Source organism: Schistocerca nitens, chromosome 8 (genome assembly GCF_023898315.1).
Source record: "Schistocerca nitens isolate TAMUIC-IGC-003100 chromosome 8, iqSchNite1.1, whole genome shotgun sequence".
Lineage (NCBI taxonomy): Eukaryota > Metazoa > Arthropoda > Insecta > Orthoptera > Acrididae > Schistocerca > Schistocerca nitens.
The window spans coordinates 287,553,180-287,578,100 of record NC_064621.1 but is presented as its reverse complement, the minus strand read 5'-3'; the positions used below and the strand labels follow the sequence as shown (position 1 = coordinate 287,578,100).

At 43.1% G+C, this 24,921-nt stretch overlaps 1 protein-coding gene across 1 annotated transcript in view; it reads right to left on the bottom strand.

The window, feature by feature from the left end:
- The window catches only part of LOC126198552 (tryptophan 2,3-dioxygenase), a 448,771-nt gene that overhangs the window by 249,992 nt on the left and 173,858 nt on the right, over nt 1–24,921 (bottom strand). The window contains exon 2 of the mRNA XM_049934975.1: nt 5,797–5,969. Coding sequence (XP_049790932.1) covers nt 5,797–5,969 — 173 coding nt within the window. The remainder of the gene's footprint in view (nt 1–5,796; nt 5,970–24,921) is intronic.

The following is a 24,921-nucleotide window of genomic DNA, read 5'->3' as shown; positions in this document are numbered from 1 at the left end:
TATCTTTTTATATCAGATTTTTATTGTATTTTGCCACCCCACGAACCATGGACCTTGCCGTTGGTGGGGAGGCTTGCATGCCTCAGCGATACAGATAGCCGTACCATAGGTGCAACCACAACAGAGGGGTATCTGTTGAGAGGCCAGACAAACGTGTGGTTCCTGAAGAGGGGCAGCAGCCTTTTCAGTAGTTGCAGGGGCAACAGTCTGGATGATTGACTGATCTGGCCTTGTAACACTAACCAAAACGGCCTTGCTGTGCTGGTACTGCGAACGGCTGAAAGCAAGGGGAAACTACAGCCGTAATTTTTCCCGAGGGCATGCAGCTTTACTGTATGATTAAATGGTGATGGCGTCCTCTTGGGTAAAATATTCCGGAGGTAAAATAGTCCCCCATCTGGATCTCCGGGCGCGGACTACTCAAGAGGACGTCGTTATGAGCAGAAAGAAAACTGGCGTTCTATGGATCGGAGCGTGGAATGTCAGATCCCTTAATCGGGCAGGTAGATTAGAAAATTTAAAAAGGGGAATGGATAGGTTAAAGTTAGATATAGTGGGAATTAGTGAAGTTTGGTGGCAGGAGGAACAAGACTTTTGGTCAGGTGAATACAGGATTATAAATACAAAATCAAATAGGGGTAATGCAGGAGTAGGTTTAATAATGAATAAAAAAATAGTAGTGCGGGTACGCTACTACAAACAGCATAGTGAACACATTATTGGGGCCAAGATCGACATGAAGCCCACGCCTACTACAGTAGTACAAGTTTATATGCCAACTAGCTCTGCAGATGATGAAGAAATTGATGAAATGTATGATGATATAAAAGAATTTCTTCAGATAGTGAAGGAAGACGAAAATTTAATAGTCATGGGTGACTGGAATTCGAGTGTAGGAAAAGGGAGAGAAGGAAAAATAGTAGGTGAATATGGATTGGGGGTAAGAAATGAAAGAGGAAGCCGTCTGTTAGAATTTTGCACATAGCATAACTTAATCATAGCTAACACTTGGTTCAAGAATCATAAAAGAAGGTTGTATACATGGAAGAATCCTGGAGATACTAAAAGGTATCAGATAGATTATATAATGGTAAGACAGGGATTTAGGAACCAGGTTTTAAATTGTAAGACATTCCAGCGGCAGATGTGGACTCTGACCACAATCTATTGGTTATGAACTGTAGAATAAAACTTAAGAAACTACAAATAGGTGGGAATTTAAGGAGATGGGACCTAGATAAACTGACTAAACCAGAGGTTGTACAGAGTTTCAGGGAGAGCATAAAGGAACAATTGACAGGAATGGGGGAAAGAAATACAGTAGAAGAAGAACGGGGAGCTCTGAGGGATGAAGTAGTGAAGGCAGCAGAGGATCAAGTAGGTAAAAGGACGAGGGCTAGTCGTAATCCTTGGGTAACAGAAGAAATATTGAATTTAATTGATGAAAGGAGAAAATATAAAAATGCAGTAAATGAAGCAGGCAAAAAGGAATACAAACGTCTCAAAAATGAGATCGACAGGAAGTGCAAAATGGCTAAGCAGGGATGGCTAGAGGACAAATGTAAGGACGTCGAGGCTTATCTCACTAGGGGTAAGGTAGATATTGCCTACAGGAAAATTAAAGAGACCTTTGGAGATAAGAGAACCACTTGTAAGAATGTCAAGAGCTCAGATGGAAATCCAATTCTAAGCAAAGAAGGGAAAGCAGTAAGGTGGAAGGAGTATATAGAGGGTCTGTACAAGGGCGATGTACTTGAGGACAATATTATGGAAATGGAGGAGGATGTAGATGAAAATGAAAGTTTGACAGAGCACTGAAAGACCTGAGCCGAAACAAGGCCCCAGGAGTGGACAACATTCCATTAGAACTACTGAAGGCCTTGGGACAGCCAGTCCTGCCAAAACTCTATCACCTGGTGAGCAAGATGTATGAGACAGGCGAAATACCCTCAGACTTCAAGAAGAATATAATAATTCCAATCTCAAAGCAAGCAGGTGTTGACAGATGTGAAAATTACCGAACTATAAGTTTAACAAGTCACAGCTGCAAAATACGAACACGAATTCTTTACAGACGAATGGAAAAACTGGTAGAAGCCTATCTCGGGGAAGATCAGTTTGGATTCCGTAGAAATACTGGAACACGTGAAGCAATACTGACCTTACGACTTATCTTAGAAGAAAGATTAAGAAAAGGCAAACCTGCGTTTCTAGCATTTGTAGACTTAGAGAAAGCTTTTGACAATGTTGACTGGAAAACTCTCTTTCAAATTCTAAAGGTGGCAGGGGTAAAATACAGGGAGCGAAAGGCTATTTACAATTAGTACAGAAACCAGATGGCAGTTATAAGAGTCGAGGGGCATGAAAGGGAAGCAGTGGTTGGGAAAGGAGTGAGACAGGGTTGTAGCAAAGAGTAAAGAAAACAGAAGAAAAATTCGGAGTAGGTACTAAAATAGATGGAGAAGAAATAAAAACTTTGAGGTTCGCCGATGACATTGTAGTTCTGTCAGAGACAGCAAAGAACTTGGAAAAGCAGTTGAACGGAATGGACAGTGTCTTGAAAGGAGGATATAAGATGAACATCAACAAAAGCAAAACGAGGATAATGGAATGTAGTCGAATTAAGTCGGGTGATGCTGAGGGAATTAGATTAGGAAATGAGACACTTAAAGTAGTAAAGGAGTTTTGCTATTTGGGGAGCAAAATAACCGATGATGGTCGAAGTAGAGAGGATATAAAATGGAGACTGGCAATGGCAAGGAAAGCGTTTCTGAAGAAGAGGAATTTGTTAAAATCGAGTATAGATTTAAGTGTCAGGAAGTCGTTTCTGATAGTATTTGTATGGAGTGTAGCAATGTATGGAAGTGAAACATGGACGATAAATAGTTTGGACAAGAAGAGAATAGAAACTTTCGAAATGTGGTGCTACAGAAGAATGCTGAAGATTAGATGGGTAGATCACATAACTAATGAGGAGGTATTGAATAGAATTGGGGAGAAGAGGAGTTCGTGGCAAAACTCGACAAGAAGAAGGGACAGGTTGGTAGGACATATTCTGTGCATCAAGGGATCACAAATTTAGCACTGGAGGGAAGCGTGGAGGGTAAAAATCATAGGGGGAGACCAAGAGATGAATACACGAAGCAGATTCAGAAGGATGTAGGTTGCAGTAAGTACTGGGAGATGAAGAAGCTTGCACAGGATAGAGTAGCATGGAGAGCTGCATCAAACCAGTCTCAGGAGTGAAGACCACAACAATGACAACAACATTGAATTTTGTACCCTTTGAAAATGACGTAATGTCAAAACGCTTAAGGTGTTTTTGGAAATAAAAATAGTGTGGTCGAAACATAAGAAAAGTTAATGAAGTGCATCCAAATGGCCAGTTCCAGTTTTCATGCAAATTGGTGCTGCACAATTGCTATACCGGTCACTAAATTTCAATACAGCAATTGTGCAGCACTCCTAGTGATTTGCAGTATGGTTGCATTATTCCTGCGTGACTTTGTCACCATTAAATGTTACACATCTGTACATTACGCATATTTCTTTGTATAACTATTTCATCATGTCAGAGCTCTTTTTATCAATACACGGAAATGAAATTTTTTCAATATTACACAACAAACAGTTCTTTTTTTGTCCTCATTCGTAATAGAAGACTGGCAATATGAAATACCTAGGCTGTGCTGGGCTTGTCAACTAGTATAATAATAAAGTCTAAGTACAATTTAAAGTATACAGTTCACATTAACCGAGTTGTAAATGTATCATCGAAAAGCCTCTAACATGAGAAATGACTAGCGACCTGTGTTCCAAGTTCAAAGGGAACTAATTATTAGTACATCCACATACCTGCTAAGTTCTTCGTGATTCTTTACGCCGATTGTAATTCGTTTCGCGATTTATTTACGGATTTCAGACTCATTTTAATACGCTCAAATCTAGGCCCAATTTTTACTTTCTTGGATGTTAATTGCTATTTATATTGATAAAAGACCTTTTGACCTCGTCCTTACTTCTATGCCTTGGCTGTACCCATCACATTTATCTTTCTTGGCTACAACAGGTAGTACTGTACCCTGTCTGCTTGTGACACTTTCTTCCTTATTCGCCTATCTTAACCTACAGGTAGCACATATTCCATTACATTTGCCGCAATATTCAGTTGCAGATACCACTGCTGGATCATCAATGAATAGCACTGTACTAATTTTCTGTCCCTGACAAACAACAGTTCCTTAATTCCATCCTCAATGAACAAATAAACATTAGTGGTAACAATGAACTTTGCTTTCCATTTTTCCTGGTTTTGACTTCTCATACAAAATTTGTCAGTGCATACTACTGTAATTCGCTTTGAAGATGAGGATGGACTCCCGTCTTACTGTGTAAAAGAAGGAAAAACATTTTGTTTCATCCCATATTACAAAATACCGGGTGATCAAAAAGTCAGTATAAATTTGAAAACTAAATAAATCACGGAATAATGTAGATAGAGAGATACAAATTGACACACATGCTTGGAATGACAAGGGGTTTTATTAGAACCAAAAAAATACAAACGTTCAAAAAAATGTCATACAGATGGTGCTTCATCTGATCAGAATAGCAATAATTAGCATAACAAAGTAAGACAAAGCAAAGATGATGTTCTTTCCAGGAAATGCTCAATATGTCCACTATAATTCCTCAACAACAGCTGTAGTCGAGGAATAATGTTGTGAACAGCACTGTAAAGCAGGTCTGGTGTTATGGTGCGACATTGGCGTCGGATGTTGTCTTTCAGCATCCGTAGAGATGTAAGTCGATCACGATACACTTGCGACTTCAGGTAACCCCAAAGCCAATAATCGCACGAACTGAGGTCTGGGGACCTGGGAGGCCAAGCATGGCGAAAGTGGCTGCTGAGCACACGATCATCACCAAACGACGCCCGCAAGAGATCTTTCATGCGTCTAGCAATATGGAGTGTTTTTTTTGTTCTAATAAAACCCCATGTCATTCCAAGCATGTGTGTCAATTTTTACCTCTCTATCTACGTTATTCCTTGGTTTATTAAGTTTTGAAATTTAGACTGACTTTTTGATCACCCGGTACATGCAAGCCGCTTGCAGTAAACAGAAGAAGATTTGTTTCGTTGATCTAACATAAGGCGAGGCGCTAGATTTGATCAAATAAATTTGGCGAAAGGCAACATTTGACAAATGTTCCTTATTACACAACGTCAAATATAGTTGACAAAGCCGGCCGGAGTGGCCGTGCGGTTCTAGCCGCTACAGTCTGGAACCGAGTGACCGATACGGTCGCAGGTTCGAATCCTGCCTCAGGCATGGATGTGTGTGATGTCCTTAGGTTAGTTATGTTTAATTAGTTCGAAGTTCTAGGCGACTGGTGACGTCAGAAGTTAAGTCGCATAGTGCTCAGAGCCAATAGTTGACAATTTATCTTTGTCAAAGAAATTTGATAGTCTAATACCGGCCTGAAAAAGCATAATCTGTGTGGGGGGAAGTCCGCTTCCGAACCATAAAGGCACACACTTTTGACAAGCCATAATAGGTCGTGTCAAGGGAACAACAACTAGTATCTGGCCCAGGACAGAAACGCAAGATTGTCCAATCTCCTCCAAAGCTCGCTGACGTAATTGATCAGATACTGAAGCTTAACTACGCACGCACACATACACACACACGCACACACACATACAAACACTAACACACATTCGCGCATTATATTGCCGCTCCCAATGCACCCATGCGGCAGAGTTGCGCCCGTGAGACAGCAGCACAGCCCTACCTTGGTGGGTGACGATGAAGAGGTGTTCGTCGTGCACGACGACGCCATTCTGCTCGCTGAGAGGCCGCTGGGCGTTAAGGACCTTGTCCAGCTGCAGGTACTCGCCGTACAGCATGCCGGCCTGGGAGTCCAGCACCAGACCCTCCTGCCCGCTACCGCCGCCCCCATCCATCCTGAAAGCACACGCGGTGACTGCAATAAATAATCAGGCCGTCACTAGCGCAGCGCAGTAAATTCGCGCTGTTAGCTGGTCTTCTGTCTAATTCTTTATTGTTCTTGACAGTTTACATCGATAATCCGCTATACAACAACTACACTACTGGCCAGTAAAATTGCTGCACCACGAAGATAACGTGCTACAGACGCGAAATTTAACCGACAGGAAGAAGATGCTGTGATATGCAAATGATTAGCTTTTCAGAGCATTCACAAAAGGTCGGCGCCGGTGACGACACCTACAACGTGCTCACATGTGGAAAGGTTCCAATCGATTTCTCATACACAAACTGCAGTTGACCGGCTTTGCCTGGTGAAACGTTGTTGTGATGCCCCGTGTAAGGAGGAGAAATGCGTACCATCACGTTTCCGACTTCGATAAAGGTCGGATTGTAGCCTACCGCGATCGCGGTTTATCGTATCGCGACATTGCTTCTCGCGTTGGTCGAGATCCAATGACTGTTAGCAGAATATGGAATTGGTGGGTTCAGGAGGGTAATACGGAACGCCGTGCTGGATCCCAACGGCCTCGTATCACTAGCAGTCGAGATGACAGGCATCTTATCCGCATGGCTGTAACGGATCGTGCAGCCACGTCTCGATCCCTGAGTCAACAGATGGGGACGTTTGCAAGACAACAACCATCTGCACGAACAGTCTGACGACGTTTGCAGCAGCATGGAGACCATGCTCGGAGACCATGACTGCAGTTACCCTTGACGCTGCATCACAGACAGGAGAGCCTGCGATGATGTACTCAACGACGAACCTGGGTGCACGAATGGCAAAACATCATTGTTTCAGATGAATCCAGGTTCTGTTCACAGCATCACGATGGTCGCATCCGTGTTTGGCGACATCGCGGTGAACGCACATTGGAAGCGTGTATTCGTTATCACCATACTGGCGTATCACCCGGCGTGATGGTATGGGGTGCCATTGGTTACACGTCTCGCTCACCCCTTGTTCGCGTTGACGGCACTTTGAACAGTGGACGTTACATTTAAGATGTGTTACGACCCGTGGCTCTACTCTTCATTTGCTCCCTACGAACCCCTACATTTCAGCAGGATAATGCAAGACCGCATGTTGCAAGTCCTGTACGGGCCTTTCTGGATACAGAAAATGTTCAACTGCTGCGCTGGCCAGCACATTCTCCAGATCTCTCACCAATTGAAAACGTCTGGTCAATGGTGGCCGAGCAACTGGCTCGTCACAATACGCCAGTCACTACTCGAACTGTGGTATCATGTTGAAGAGCTGCATGGACAGCTGTACCTGTACACGCCATCCAAGCTCTGTTTGACTCAATGCCCAGGCGTATCAAGGCCGTTATTACGGCCAGAGGTGGTTGTTCTGGGTACTGATTTCTCAGGATCTATGCACTCAAATTGCGTGAAAATGTACTCACATGTCACTTCCAGTATAATATATTTGTCCAATGAATACCCGTTTATTATGTGCATTCCTTCTTGGTGTAGCAATTTTAATGGCCAGTAGTGTAAAATGAATACCAGAAACAAGAGTAATGTTTTTTAAAAATTAAAAGTTAGCAAGCATGGTGTAGAGTTGGATATCGCTTACATGAATTATAAACAAACAAATTCTATCGTGACACAGTTGTGTATTTTTCACAAAGATCTGTCATGATGAAACTTGTTTACTCGTAATTTTTTTAAAAAATTACCTCCGTTTATGCTGTCTGATAATGACTTAACGACGTAAAATGTCACTAAGAATAAATAAAAGGACTTTGTAGGATTAACGATCTGTAGAATAATATTATCGTTTAGAAAAAAAAAAACAGCAGAAAAGGAAATGTGTGTCGCACTCGCGGTTTTTTGTGAGTTACATTTTGTATTTCGTAATTCTTCTACGTACAAATTACCAAGGAAACATTTTTAAATGCTATGTACAGGATGTATAAAAAAGAATCATCCGATTTAAAAATCATAACTGTTATGTTATTTGAGATATTTGTGTGAACATCGTACTGTTGGAAACAGCAAACGCTTGAGTTTTACAAGTTTCCTGCTAGGTAGCAGCAGTGCGCGCCCATTTCAGTTCTAGTAAAAATGGTATCGGGACAACAGAAAGAGTTTTGTGTACTACGTCTTGCGCAGTGCGGGTCAGTAATAACAGTTCAGCGTGGCTTTCGTACTAGGTATGGTGTGGATCTTCATAGAGTATAAAGCATTTGACGATGGCATGAACAGTTCCGAGAGACACTTTGTTTGCATAAAGATAATTCGCCGGGTCCTCCCCGAGTGTCTGACGCAGACGTCGAACGCATCGCCGTAGTTTCACAAGGAGTCCGCAGGAATCCGTTCGGCGTGCAACTCGACAGGTCAACATGTTCCCGATGCCCGTCTGGCGTGTGTTGCGTCGACGTTTACACATGAAACCGTAAAAAATTCAGCTACTGCAAGCTCTTCGTGAAGGTGACAAATAACAACGTGTGGAGTTCCGTAATTTCGTTCTTTACAAGGTGCAGTATGACAGTTTCCTTCCACTCCTAGTGTTTAGTGACGATGCAACATTCCATTTAAATGGAAAGGTGAACCGTCATAATGTGAGAATACGTGATACCGAACAACCACACGAAGTTGTACAACATGAGAGGGACTGGACTTTCCAAAATTTTGAGTAGTTTCACGGGAAAAGATGTATGGTCCCTTCTTCTTTGCCGAGAAGACTGTTACATGAAGCACATATCTCGATTTGGATGAGAACTTTCTTATCCCACAGCTTGAGACTGATTCGAACGACTTCATTTACCAACAGGATGGGGCACCGCCACATTTGTATCTGGAAGTGCGTGAATTTTTAAATCAAAGGATTACGAAACGATGGATTGGCCGCACCGGACCAAATGTTTCAGCCTTACATTACTGGCCCCCAGCGTCACCGGACCTAAATGCATGTGATTATTTCTTGTGCGGGTTTATAAACGACTCTGTATATGTGCCTCCATTACCAACAACAGTGAATGAAGTGAGACATCTTATAACAGCAGCTGTGGAAGCTGTAACTCACGACATGCTCCATGCAGTGTGGGAATATTTTGAATACCGTATTGACGTATGCCGTGCGTCTCTAGAGGGGAATATTAACCACCTATAAAAAGGTATGAAAAAAACTTTTTGAGTTTCCCGTTCACTAAAAAACAAAATTCATTGTATATGTTTATTAGTTTCAGAAATATAGACGTGCCAGATCGGATGATTCTTTTTGATACTCCCTGTATATTACTAACAAGGGAACCGCACGAGCTTCTTCTCATCGATTTGATTTGTGTTGAAAGTGTGTGTAGAACACGACTAGGACTTTCACATATGTAAACAGGAAGACACAACTCTCAACCGTTTATGGAAAAAAACAGGATTGAACATTGTAGGCGTACTCATGCTGTATGCTTTGTAGCGTCGCTAGTTAACGGAGTCCGCTGCTGAGCAAATAAGTGCCTTGTTGCATAAGCACAAGGTCTCTGGACCGAATCTCATTTTCTTGTCCTTCCCATGTATTTCCAGCAACAGATTTATTGTGATAGTGCAAAGTACAAACACTTAATAATTTTCTTACTGTATTCCTAATCTTTAACATGAAAAAAGAGAGACAGTTTTTTTATCTTAAGGAGACTGGAAATGAAGAAAGGATGCACTAGAAATTTCAATCAAATCACTATAGTCATTTTATTCATATTATTGTATTTACATTTGTGACAAGTATAATGTGTAACATACGCAGCACTGCACGAATCAAGATATGACTGATCGCAGAAACATAGAGAACAATAGTTATCGCGACATACTGATCTAATGAACGCCCAGTTTTAGCGTGTCCTTAGATTATTCAATGTGTCTCGTGCAAAATAAACTTGCTTTAGAATCATAAACGGTTCTCTATCGTCACACAATAATGAAGCCTATCACCAGTATTGGTGCAGGCAACTCACAAAAAAATCAGGTTACCTTCCATTAAGAACGTGGGTGCACTCAAAAACTGTTGTATGACTATCAAATGATAGAGGACTGCAGTCAGTCGTCCTTTTCTTGCAGGTTTTATTCGGCAAATGTAGATTTCGGCTATTGCCTAGCCATTATCAAAGCACCATTTCATAGTGTCACTGCATATTCTAGTACGTAAGTTCCCTGTTGTTCTGGCTTCTGTCACAGTTCTTTCAAGACTACTGTATAATGATAATACAGTCGCTGTTTATGTATACAGTATGTATATACAGTAGTCTTGGAAGAACTGTGACAGATGCCCGAACAACAGGGGACTGAAGTACTAGAATATGCATTGACACAATGAAATGGTGCATTGATAATGGCTAGGCAATAGCTCAAATCTAGACTTGCCAAATAAAACCTGCAAGAAAAGAACGACTGACTGCTGTGCTCTATCATTTGAAAGTTACAAAAAGAAGTAATACCTGCAGCGAGATTCGGTCGACAGACCTAGCTCTTACGGGACTAAGCGCTTACTCGCTCGGACTGCGTGAACACAAACGGCCCTACAAAGCGCACAGCATTAGAACGCCTATAATTTTCAAACTCGATTTACTCAGAAACGGTCGAGAATTGTGTCTTTCTGTTTACAAGTACTGAAATCCCAGCCGTACCCTAAACACTCTATAAATACGAATGAAATCGATGAGGGGAAGATCGTACTGTCCCACTTGTAAGCAACTATCCTGGGGCATGGACTACGCAACGAGTTGCAGGTGCCTATCTAGCGGCTTCTGTCTACATGCCTATTTACATGATTACTCTGCAATTCACAGTTAAGTGCCTGGCAGAGGGTTCATAAAACTGCCTTCAAGCTATTTCTCTACTGTTCCACTCTCGAACAGCACTCGGGAAAAACGAACATTAAATCTATCCGCTTGAGCTCTGATTTCTGTGGTTTCATAATTATAATCATTTCTCCCTATTGTAGGTGGGCGCCAACAAAATATTTTCAAATTGAGGAGGAAGTTGCTGACTGAAATTTCTTGAGAAGATCCTGCCGCAACGGGAAACGGCTTTGTTTTGATGACTGCCACCAGAGAAATTCGTGTACCACAACTGTCGCACCCCCCCCCCCCCCCCCCCATGAACCATGGACCTTGCCGTTGGTGGGGAGGCTTGCGTGCCTCAGCGATACAGATAGTCGTACCGTAGGTACAACCACAACGGAGGGGTATCTGTTGAGAGGCCAGACAAACGTGTGGTTCCTGAAGAGGGGCAGCAGCCTTTTCAGTAGTTGCAAGGGCAACAGTCTGGATGATTGACTGATCTGGCCTTGTAACAATAACCAAAACGGCCTTGCTGTGCTGGTACTGCGAACGGCTGAAAGCAAGGGGAAACTACGGCCGTAATTTTTCCCGAGGGCACGCAGCTTTACTGTATGGTTAAATGATGATGGCGTCCTCTTGGGTAAAATATTCCGGAGGTAAAGTAGTCCCCCATTCGGATCTCCGGGCGGGGACTACACAAGAGGATGTCGTTATCAGAAGAAAGAAAACTGGCGTTCTACGGATCGGAGTGTGGAATGTCAGATCCCTTAATCGGGCAGGTAGGTTAGAAAATTTAAAAAGGGAAATGGATAGGTTAAAGTTAGATATAGTGGGAATTAGTGAAGTTCGGTGGCAGGAGGAACAAGACTTTTGGTCAGGTGACTACAGGGTTATAAACACAAAATCAAATAGGGGTAATGCAGGAGTAGGTTTAATAATGAATAGGAAAATAGGAATGCGGGTATGCTACTACAAACAGCATAGTGAACACATTATTGTGGCCAAGATAGATACGAAGCCCACGCCTACTACAGTAGTACAAGTTTATATGCCAACTAGCTCTGCAGATGACAAAGAAATTGAAGAAATGTATGATGATATAAAATAAATTATTCAGATAGTGAAGGGAGTCGAAAATTTAATAGTCATGGGTGACTGGAATTCGAGTGTAGGAAAAGGGAGAGAAGGAAACGTAGTAGGTGAATATGGATTGGGGCTAAGAAATGAAAGAGGAAGCTGCCTGGTAGAATTTTGCACAGAGCACAGCTTAATCATAGCTAACACTTGGTTTAAGAATCATGATAGAAGGTTGTATACATGGAAGAACCCTGGAGATACTAAAAGGTATCAGATATATTATGTAATGGTAAGACAGAGATTTAGGAACCAGGTTTTAAATTGTAAGACATTTCCAGGGGCAGATGTGGACTCTGACCACAATCTATTGGTTATGAGCTGTAGATTAAAACTGAAGAAACTGCAAAAAGGTGGGAATTTAAGGAGATGGGACCTGGATAAACTGAAAGAACCAGAGGTTGTACAGAGTTTCAGGGAGAGCATAAGGGAACAATTGACAGGAATGGGGGAAAGAAATACAGTAGAAGAAGAATGGGTAGCTTTGAGGGATGAAGTAGTGAAGGCAGCAGAGGATCAAGTAGGTAAAAAGACGAGGGCTAGTAGAAATCCCTGGGTAACAGAAGGAATATTGAATTTAATTGATGAAAGGAAAAAATATAAATATGCAGTAAATGAAGCAGGCAAAAAGGAATACAAACGTCTCAAAAATGAGATCGACAGGAAGTGCAAAATGGCTAAGCAGGGATGGCTAGAGGACAAATGTAAGGATGTCGAGGCTTATCTCACTAGGGGTAAGATAGATACTGCCTACAGGAAAATTAAAGAGACCTTTGGAGATAAGAGAACCACTTGTATGAATATCAAGAGCTCAGATGGAATCCCAGTTCTAAGCAAAGAAGGGAAAGCAGAAAGGTGAAAGGAGTATATAGAGGTTCTATACAAGGGCGATGTACTTGAGGACAATATTATGGAAATGGAAGAGGATGTAGATGAAGATGAAATGGGAGATACGATACTGCGTGAAGAGTTTGACAGAGCACTGAAAGACCTGAGTCGAAGCAAGGCCCCCGGAGTAGACAACATTCCATTGGAACTAGTGACGGCCTTGGGAGAGCCAGTCCTGACAAAACTCTACCATCTGGTGAGCAAGATGTATGAATCAGGCGAAATACCTCAGACTTCAAGAAGAATATAATAATTCCAGTCCCAAAGAAAGCAGGTGTTGACAGATGTGAAAATTACCGAACAATCAGTTTAATAAGCCACAGCTGCAAAATACTAACACGAATTCTTTACAGACGAATGGAAAAACTAGTAGAAGCCGACCTCGGGGAAGATCAGTTTGCATTCCGTAGAAATACTGGAACACGTGAGGCAATACTGACCCTACGACTTATCTTAGAAGAAAGATTAAGGAAAGGCAAAACTACGTTTCTAGCATTTGTAGACTTAGAGAAAGCTTTTGACAATGTTGACTGGAATACTCTCTTTCAAATTCTAAAGGTGGCAGGGGTAAAATACAATGAGCGAAAGGCTATTTACAATTTGTACAGAAACCAGATGGCAGTTATAAGAGTCGAGGGACATGAAAGGGAAGCAGTGGTTGGGAAAGGAGTAAGACAGGGTTTTAGCCTCTCCCCGATGTTATTCAATCTGTATATTGAGCAAGCAGTAAAGGAAACAAAAGAAAATTCGGAGTAGGTATTAAAATCCATGGAGAAGAAATAAAAACTTTTAGGTTCGCTGATGACATTGTAATTCTGTCAGAGACAGCAAACGACTTGGAAGAGCAGTTGAATGGAATGGATGGTGTCTTGAAGGGAGGATATAAGATGAACATCAACAAAAGCAAAACGAGGATAATGGAATGTAGTCGAATTAAGTCGGGTGATGTTGAGGGTATTAGATTAGGAAATGAGACACTTAAAGTAGTAAAGGAGTTTTGCTATTTGGGGAGCAAAATAACTGATGATGGTCGAAGTAGAGAGGATATAAAATGTAGACTGGCAATGGCAAGGAAAGCGTTTCTGAAGAAGAGAAATTTGTTAACATCGAGTATAGATTTAAGCGTCAGGAAGTCATTTCTGAAAGTATTTGTATGGAGTGTAGCCATGTATGGAAGTGAAACATGGACGGTAAATAGTTTGGACAAGAAGAGAATAGAAGCTTTTGAAACGTGGTGCTACAGAAGAATGCTGAAGATTAGATGGGTAGATCACATAACTAATGAGGAAGTATTGAATAGGATTGGGGAGAAGTTTGTGGCAGAACTTAACCAGAAGAAGGGATCGGTTGGTAGGACATGTTCTGAGGCATCAAGGGATCACCAATTTAGTATTGGAGGGCAGCGTGGAGGGTAAAAATCGTAGAGGGAGACCAAGAGATGAATACACTAAGCAGATTCAGAAGGATGTAGGTTGCAGTAGGTACTGGGAGATGAAGAAGCTTGCACATGATAGAGTAGCATGGAGAGCTGCATCAAACCAGTCTGAGGACTGAAGACCACAACAAAAACAACAACAACAACTGTCGCACTCTCTCCCCTATGTTGTGATATATAAAACGAGCTGCCCTTCTTTTGACCTTTTGGATGGCCACCGTCAGTCATATTTGATGCGGATCCTACACCGCTCAGCAATACTCCAGTAAAAAGCCTAATGTAGGTGGTCTCTTTGTAGACTTGTTGCATTTTCTACGTGTTCTGCTAATAAATAGCAGTCTTTGGTTTGCTTTCCACACTACATTATCTGTGTGATTATTCCAGTTTAAGTTTTTCGTAAATGTAATCCCTAATCATTTAGTTGAATATACAATCTTAAGATTTGTGAGATTTATCGTGTAATCGAAATTTATTGGATTCCTTTTAGTACACTTTACGTTATTTAGAGTCAATGCCATTTTTCGCATTTTACGGATATCTTGACTAAATTATTTTTCAATTTGTTTTGATCCTGTGATGACTTTAAAAGAAGGTAAATGACAGCATCATCTGGAAACAATCTTAAAGGGCTCCACAGACTGTCCCCTAAATCGTTTATTTGGATGAGGAACAAAAGAGGGCCTATAACACTTCCTTGGAGAACGCCAGATATTACACTACTGGCCATTAAAACTGCCACACCACGAAGATGACGTGCTACAGACGCGAAATTTAACCGAGAGGAAGAAGATGCTGTGATATGCAAATGATTAGCTTTTCAGAGCATTCACATAAGGGTGGCGCCTGTGGCGACACCTACAACGTGCTGATATGAGGAAAGTTTCCAACCGATTTCTCATACACAAAGAGCAGTTGACCGGCGTTGCCTGGTGAAACGTTGTTGTGATGTCTCGTGTAAGAAGGAGAAATGCTTACCATCACGCTTTTGGCTCTGATAACGGTCGTATTGTAGCCTATCGCGATTGCGGTTGCGGTTTATAGTATCGTGACATTGTTGCTCGCGTTGGTCGACATCCAATTACTGTTAGCAGAATATGGAATTGGTGGGTTCAGGAGGGTAATACGGAACGCCGTGCTGGATCCCAACGGCCTCGTATCGCTAGCAGTCGAGATGACAGGCCTCTTATCCGCATGGCTGTAACGGATCGTGCAGCCACATCTCGATCCACGAGTCAACAGATGGGGACGTTTGCAAGACAACAGCCATCTGCACGAACAGTTCGACGACGTTTGCAGCAGCATGGACTATCAGCTCGGAGACCATGGCTTCGGTTACCCTTGACGCTGCATCAGAGACAGGAGCGCCTGCGATGGTGTACTCAACGACGAACCTCGGTGCACGAATGGTAAAACGTCATTTTTTCGGATTAATCCACGTTCTGTTTACAGTATCATGATGGTCTCATTCGTGTTTGACGACATCGCGGTGAACGCACATTGGAAGCGCGTATTCGTAATCGCCATACTGGCGTATCACGTGGCGCGATGGTATGGGGTGCCATTGGTTACACGTCTCGCTCACCCCTTGTTCGCATTGACGGCACTTTGAACAGTGGACGTTACATTTCAGATGTGTTAAGACCCGTGGCTGTACCCTTCATTCGATTCCTGCGAAACCCTAAATTTCAGCAGGATAATGCACGACCGCATGTTGCAGGTCCTGTACGGGCCTTTCTGGATACATAAAATGTTCGATTGCTGCACTGGCCAGCACATTCTCCAGATCTCTCACCAACTGAAAACGTCTGGTGAATGGTGGCCTAGCAACTGGCTTGTCACAATACGCCAGTCACTACCCTTGATGAACTGCGGTATTGTGTTGAAGCTGCATTGGCAGCTGTACCTGTACACGCCATCCAAGCTCTGTTTGACTCAATGCCCAGGCGTATCAACGCCGTTCGTACGGCCAGAGGTGGTTGTTCTGGGTACTGATTTCTCAGGATCTATGCACCCAAATTGCGTGAAAATGTGATCACATGTCAATTCTGGTATAATATATTTCTCCAATGAATACCCGTTTATCATCTGCATTTCTTCTTGGTGTAGCAATTTTAATGGCCAGTGGTGTACTTCTGTTTTGCACGATGATTTTCAATCAGTTTCTGACAAGATATCACGAATCCAGTCGCGCTACAGAGAGGATAGTGCGTAGGCACACAACTTGATTAGAAGTCGCTTTTGAGGAGCGGTGTCAAAAGCCTTCTGGAAATCTAAAAGCATGGAATCAATTTAATATCCCCTGTCGATGGTACTCATTACTCCGTGAGATTAAGGAAGCAGTTGTGTTCCGTAGTACGATATTTTCAGAATCCATGTTGGCTGTTTGTCAATAAACCGTTTTTTTTTTCGAGTTAATTCGTAATGTTCGAACACATCACATGTTCCAAAATCCTACTGCAAATCGACATTAGCTATACGGGTCTGTAATTCAGCAGATTGATCCTATTTCCTTTCTTGGATACTGGTATGACTTGTGCAACTTTCCAAAGTTTGGGTGCCGATATTCCGTCGAGTGAGTGGTTGTATATGGTTACTAAGTATGGCACTATTGTATCAGCATACTCTGAAAGAAACGTAACTGGTATACAATCTGAACCAGAGGTCTGGTGATTTCAGCTGCTTCGGTAAACCTGGGCTATACAAGGAGGCAGAAATTTGATTTTCACTATTTCATGCAAGGAGTGACCGAAATTAAAAATTTTAAATGTTTTCATAATCTTCTCATTAAGAGGCATAATCTTATGTTAAAGTTTTAACGCAGTAGGACAAGCTTTACAGACGGAAACTTGAACCCGGGTGAATTTAGTGGGCTGCGATACAAGGATGTAGACAGTGCGACATAACGGAGGTTTTGGTTGGTACGGCAAGTGTGCAAGGATAGCCTGGACGTTTCGTAGCGGTCCGCGCTGCGAAAGGTGGTTATTCAGGCTTCTGACGGATGTTCACGTTAATGTAAGTGGATTGCGTATCGTCATATATTTGGTACATGGATCTTTTCCCTCTCTACTCGATAACTATAGCTACTCCTGATGTACTGGTCATTCAGACATCCGCACCAGTTAAGGTATCATGTTCCTGCTGATCACAAGTAGAGACGAGGAAATCAACATCGGACTGCATAGATCAGATCTGGCGTACAGGAGAGCAGGCGAATCTGCGCAGGGCTCTGGCTTCTCTATTACTGCGCTATTCCCAGAAGGCGTGTGGGTGAGAAGGCTACATGCTGAAGGCCACACAAGTGGGAAACTTACGAATACTTGTTTGCATCAGAGTGTGACTACTTTTAAGAGGCGACTACTGCAGCATACTATCGCAAGGAGAATGTTTTCAATAGTGTTTTCTTCCACCTTTTTATTATCTGCCAAATCAATAAATTTATTAGTTAACTAAGTAAATATATTAAATGTTAACACCATGTTTTATCAAACAAAAAGCTTTGCATACAGGCAATTAACAATTCACACACATTTAGATTTGGGAATGTGTAATAAATCCCGAACTATGGTTCGTGATACGGTCAAAAGCTTGCTGTTACACAAATTAAAATATTTAAAACCCGTTCATTGGCAGGACCTCAGAACACAAAAAAAGGTTTGTACACACTGTTGAACCAAATACTGAAATAACTTTAGCAGCTTGTCTGTGTCGTCAAGAACGTTGCTCTTAGAGTAACGTTTTATAAGATTCTTGTAAAGTCCTGGATTGGAAAAGCCAGTCGCAGCCGAGTTGCGCTTGAATCAGGTGCTACACTGTACGTCTATCAGCTCAAGTTGGAAGTAATGAGATACATCAGCAGCCAAAGGCGAGAACGGTCCGACGAATAAATCGAAACAAATTTCCAGTAGTGCAAAACTTTGGAATCTCTTTGAAAACTAATGTTGAAATGTTTCAGTTACTGAAAAGTAGTCTGTCTCACTTTGAGTTGCATGACATGCTCGAAGTCATGAACTTGATGCTGATTTTTACGTAGATTTAATTCTTATCTTCTCCGCCAAATCCGTCACCTAATGAGTCTCCTCTTGCGTGAAGAGACTAAATGAATTCTAATAATTAGTGACGTCGACCATAAAAGATTTTGCCTCTGCTTCATTTATCCTTTGTTTTTCTCCCTAAGGGGTTGGGTTGGGTTATTTGGGGAAGGAGACCAGACAGCGAGGTCATCGGTCTCATCGGATTAGGGAAGGACGGGGAAGGAAGTCGGCCGTGCCCTTTGAACGGAACCATCCCGGCATTTGCCTGGAGCGATTTAGGGAAATCACGGAAAACCTAAATCAGGATGGCCGGACGCGGGATTGAACCGTCGTCCTCCCGAATGCGAGTCCAGTGTCTAACCACTGCGCTTTCTCCCTAAGGCTGCCTTCTGTTCAGGCAGTATTCATTAACATTTGTCAGTCAGTAGTAGACGTTTTAATTAAATTCGAATGAGTGTTTTTCTAGCTCATAGTAGTGTGATGGCATATTAAGCACTTTGCATGGCCTTCAAACGATACGAAAAGTAGAGAGATTCACATTGCGCCTTGAATGATGTGCTGCTCAATATTTTCTTTATTTGGACATATGTGTAGATGCTATAGTACTAAAGCAGGACGTCACTCTAACCCAGCTGGTATTGCTAGCAAATTGCTTGGCGTGTGACAGCGCGAGTGCATCGCTCTAGCAGCGCTCGGTTGCAGCCTTTCAGTTCCTCTCCCCACCCCCCATCTTCCCCAAATCCCGCGCCACTCACTATCAGCCTCAGTTACAGCTGACAGCTGCGCTCAGAGCACTATGTAGCAGTTCTCAATTGGGAGACAGCACAAACTGCTGCCTCCCCCCCCCCCCCCCTCACAAATAGCTGACATCATCTCTCACAAATACTGAAGATACGAAAGTGAGTGGCTGCTAAGAGCCTTCGAAAAGACCTCTATGTGAGCCCGCCCTCCTGTATAAAAGGAGGAAATAAGACATGCCCAAAAAATAAAAATCTCAACGAAGACAGTTCGCTGCAGTACTATGTAAGGTGTCAGGCAAATCCAACACCTTCCATGAAAACCCTGACATGATAAGCAAATCCGGTAGTATGTCACATAGCTCCGAATAAATCGTGACATTAAGTTAACCAAAGTAATACGAGTAACGAGTGAGCAAATGGAACACCACAGACTAACACAAGAATGCCTAAATGCATGTCATACCTTCCCACCGTGAGACAGACGCAGTTCCGAGGGGAGAAACGAGAACAGAAGCTGAGAGCAGAACTGTGTTAAGCTGGAACGCCCTACGATAAGGGACGGACACCCACGTCGCCAGTAACCGCTAGGACCACCCCCCAGCCCATGTTAAAAGCTAGAGCCCTCCAGAAGAACAGTATAGATCTTACGATAACACAAAAAGGGCCACCCCCCCAGCCGCAAGTTTTAGCGGTGAGACTTTTTCGCGTATCTGTTACGTCAGGACCACCCCCCAGCCCATGTTAAAAGATAGAGCCCTCCAGAAGAACAGTATAGATCTTACGATAACACTAAAAGGACCACACCAGCTGCAAGTTTTAGCGTGAGACTTTTTCGCGTCTCTGTTACGTTGCAAACCTTAAAAACATTGTCCCACCACGAAAAGTATAACGTTTCTCACTGGATAGACAGAATTTTTGTAGGCGGAGCTTAAGGTTAACATTGAGACCCTGATTGGTCAGATGAAAACACAGCCAGATAGTTTTTTTAAACCAACTTCGGTAAATTGTAGTAAGGAGAAGTTAGGGGAGAGTTGCTTCCGAGACGGCGAGGTGAGCGGAGCTGTGCTGTCCGCCGCCCCCTGACGAACACCGACAGGGTAATGAACGCACGCGATGCTGCATAACAGTGCATAAAGCTTCACTCAGAACTAAAGAAGTATCATTTGTTACACCCCCTTTTTGCGTAATCCTAGTGTCGATCGTCAATTAAAGCTCATGGTGTTCCCATTTGCCACTTGAAGTAAAAATCTGAAACGCGATGATTTTACTGTTATATAGTTATTGAGAAGCCACATCAGCCACTGTAATTTACGACAAGTTAGATAAGTAATTAAAGATAATTGAGGGTCACTGTAGACCATTTTGATGGTTTTCTCTTTTGTGAAACTTAATTTAAACCTAGATTATAGATGTGATATGGCATAGGTCATCCTTCGATCCATTGTAGAACTTGGAAACCCATTCAGGGAATATTCGTTCACATTTTTGTTGAACGCAGTTGGTTTTTACCATCCTGTATTACAACATTTCCTTTTATCAATAGTACAATTTATAAACAATGTTTTGTGAGTAGAATAAAATTTCCAATGGTAAACTTAACTGCTTTTCCGACGTTATTTTACCAGCTAACTAAAAATAGGAAAGCCTTGAACCCCTTCCACTAAATTTAGTTAGTATTAAGATTCTTTTACAGGGAAGGCAGTGGAGCTGACGCTGAAATCATTAAGTATTTGGTTATATCATCGCTAGTCTCACTGAACTCTTCTGAACTCTACATATCATGTGTGGTCTGGCGTCTCCTTACCAGCAACAGGTCCCAGGTTCAAACTAGTCAATTCCCTAAAAAACACGCTCAGAGCGTCGTTGCGCGAAAGTGGTAGGGAGACACGGTATAGAACAGACACCACGCAGAATGTTAGAACTAAAATGCGTTTCGCTTATCGCGAGCTTGCACCCTCAACCAATCCAAACTACCATATACACACATCAAAAAAAGTTTTGCATCAGCTCGTTTCCGAGAGTTCCGGAACCTTCAAAGAAAATTGGAATAGAGATCAACATAAACATTATTTTCGTCCTTTTTATTGCTCATGAAAATCAAACATTGCATATTATACCACCATACAGCGAGACCTTCAGAGGTGGTGGTCCAGATTGCTGTACACACCGGCATCTCTAATAACCAGTAGCACGTCCTCTTGCATTGATGCTTGCCTATATTCGCCGGGGCATACTATCCAAAAGTTCATCAAGGCACTGTTGGTCAAGATTGCCCCACTCCTCAATGGCGATTCGGCGTAGATCCTTCAGAGTGGTTGGTGGGTCACGTCGTCCATAAACAGACCTTTTAAATCTATCCCAGGCATGTTCGATAGGGTACATGTCTGGAGAACATGCTGACCACCCTAGTCGAGAGATGCCGTTATCCTGAAGGAAGTAATTCAAAAGATGTGCACGATGAGGCGCGAATTGTCGTCCATGAAGACCAATGCCTCGCCAATATGCTGCCGATATGTTTGCACTGTCGGTCAGAGGATGGCATTCACGTATCGTACAGCCGTTACGGCGCCTTCCTTGATCACCAGCGACATACGTTGCCCCACATAATGCCACCCCAAAGCATCAGGGAACCTCCATCTTGCTGCACTCGGTGGACAGTGTGTCCAAGGCGTTCAGCCTGACCGGGTTGCCTCAAAACACGTCTCTGACGATTGTCTGGTTGAAGGCATATGCAACACTCATTGGTGAAGAGAATGTTGTGCCAGTTCAAAAATGGCTCTGAGCACTATGGGACTCAACTGCTGAGGTCATAAGTCCCCTAGAACTTAGAACTACTTAAACCTAACTAACCTAAGAACATCACACACATCCATGCCCGAGGCAGGATTCGAACCTGCGACTGTAGCGGTCGCGCGGTTCCAGACTGTAGCGCCTAGAACCGCTCGGCCACTCCAGCCGGCACGTTGTGCCAGTCTTGAGCGGTCCATTCGGCATGCTGTTGGGTTCATCTGTTCCGCGCTTCGTGGTGTCTTGGTTACAGAGATGGACCACGCCATGGACGTCGGGAGTGCAGTTGAGCATCATGGGCACAGTTTGAGACGCAGCACGACGTTTTGTGGATGCACGAAAAGCATTTTCAACATAGTGGCGTTGCTGTCAGGGTTCCTCCGAGCCATAATCCGTTGGCAGGGGTCATCCACTGCAGTAGTAAGCCATTGGGCTGCCTGTCGAGGCTTGTCATCGGCTGTTCCTGTCTGTCTGTATCTCCTCCATGCCCGAACAACATCGCTTTGATTCAGTCCGAGACGCCTGGACACTTCCACTGTTGAGAACCCTTCCTGGCACAAAGTAACAATGCGGACGTGATATAACCGCTGTATTGACCGTCTAGGCATGGTTGAACTACAGACAACACGAGCCGTGTTCCTCCTCCCTGTTGAAATGACTAGAACTGATCGGCTGTCGGACCCCCTCCGTCTAATTGGCGCTGCTCTTGCTTGGTTGTTTACATCTTTCGGCGGGTTTAGTGAAATCTCTGAAGAGTCAAAGGGACTGTGTCTGTGATACAATATCCAGATTCAATGACTGTCTTCAGGAGTTCTGAGAACCAGGGTGATGCGAAACTTTTTTTGATGTGTGTATAACACACCTATCTGTTTCTTTTCATTGGTTATTAATTCATTTACACTCACGTTTGTTGATTCCCAAGCAGGTTTCAGAATCATGACAACGACTAGTCATAGACTCTCATTGTCATTTTCGTCAGAGGTCTGTCTTCGCCTTATATTTATGTGATGAGAAACTTCTACCTCAAATATTGAAATTTACTTAAATTCATCTGTAACCGACAAAGATGTAGTGCCCAAATTGACGCACGAAAATTTGTGCTGAATCGCGACTCGAACCCGGATTTTCCACTTATCGCGCACGGTCGCCTCACCACTTAGGCTGTTGAAGCACGCTACCCGGATCGACCCAAACTTCCATATGTCTCACACCTACCCATTTCTTCTCAAACTGTAGTTCGGCCTGAAATATAAATATATATGTAAAGCAAAGACAGGCAAATGACGAAAATGACGACTCGTTCTGATACTAAAACCTGCGCGGGAATCACGAGATGTCCTCGGACAGCCTAAGTGGACCGCTCAAGATAGGCGGTAGATCCGGGTCAGGGTCCCAGTCCGGTGCAAATTTTCGTATGTCGCTTCAGTCGTAACGTCTATAATTATTACGATTGAATTTCAAGAACAAATATTTTAGTTTTTGCAACATATTCATTACAATGTATAGATTTACTATCGAAAATCCCATTGGAACAAGCTAGTCGCTACCGAGGCTGAACATCTCCGCGTTGAGACGCGACTGAAGTGCCTACCCTTGGACCAACGCATCAAATCCCCTCCACCATCGACAGCGCCACGGCGACCGACAGTGCCCACTCGTAGCTGGAGAGCGTCAGACGCACAATAGCCGCGCTCCCCTCCCCGACGTACTGTCCTTCAAGGTCCTCTGCAGTCTGCGAGTCTGCAGCGGTCATGCAGCACGCCCGCAAACAACACGCGCGGCGCGGATCTGTTTCTGAGGCTCTTAATTCCAGCCCACACGTGCGGAAAGAGTGCCCTCCTGCTCTAGTAAGTCGATCCACTAGCAAGGTGAGGGGGAAAGGAGGAGGGAGGGACAGTTCAGGGTCCGCTAACCGAAACCTGGCCGCGCTCTGACCTTCGTCGCGTACCCTGGCCGTAGCGCCTGTGTTTACGTCATCCTCGTCTGCCGTCTGTATGACAAAGCCTAGCTACTGTGCAGAAAAAACAATTGCAACTCACTCAAGGACAAGGTCATTTTATTGACAAGTTTTTCAGAATTCGAAAAAGTGCAATTAATAATCTCGTGCGTGCGACAGCGCCTTCTTGTCCTCTTTTTGTTAGCAATTGTGTCGTCTAATATGCTTTTTCCGGATTTGCCAAATTTCATTTTATTACTAGCCGAAGAAGACCTGCTTCGTACGGTTCTTTTTTTAGTTTGTTTTCTGCGAACGTTCCAGAGCACTCGAGAACACTCGACAACAATGTAAAAATGAACATTCAGGAAGTCGTAAAGGGTTAGTATGCTATGTGTAATATTGTCCAGTATTCTTAAATCCACTGAATTATTCAAGACTACCCTAATTTGAAATAAAGTAATCCGCCAATCTCATCTCTGTATATCACCGAGAACGTTCCAAAACATTCGAGGACGTTATAAAAATTCAGGGACTTTGTAGAATATTCTGAAATCGTAACACATGTCTTCAGATGGTCTAAAATATTCTCGAATGATCAAGAGTCAAATATATTCGAAAAACTCGACATAATAGATAAATCTCGAACTTTTTCGAACATACGTTGATGCGAAAGAGACGAAGAATGTCGCGGTGGCCACCACAATGTTGTAGCGACTACTTCAAACACTCACATCCCCAGGAACGTAGCAGCTATTACCGCAAAATTACTGTAGTACACAACAGGGTTCAAATGGCTCTGAGCACTATGGGACTCAACTGCTGAGGTCATAAGTCCCCTAGAACTTAGAACTACTTAAACCTAACTAACCTAAGGACAACACACACATCCATGCCCGAGGCAGGATTCGAACCTGCGACCGTAGCGGTCGCGCGGTTCCAGACTGTAGCGCCAGAACCGCTCGGCCACCAGCGGCCGGCCACACAACAGGGGAACCAAGGGTAGCAACTGATACAAAATCCTGAGGTTGAAGCTGGGTGTTGTATACTAAAGAATCAAAATTTAAATACGGAAGATGTAAAGTCGTACTAAGTCGTCATACTGTAAATACCGCTGGATTTAACTTAGTGAAAGAAAATTTTCCTTTGTCCTCACTGTTATTTCATACTTAATTAACTTT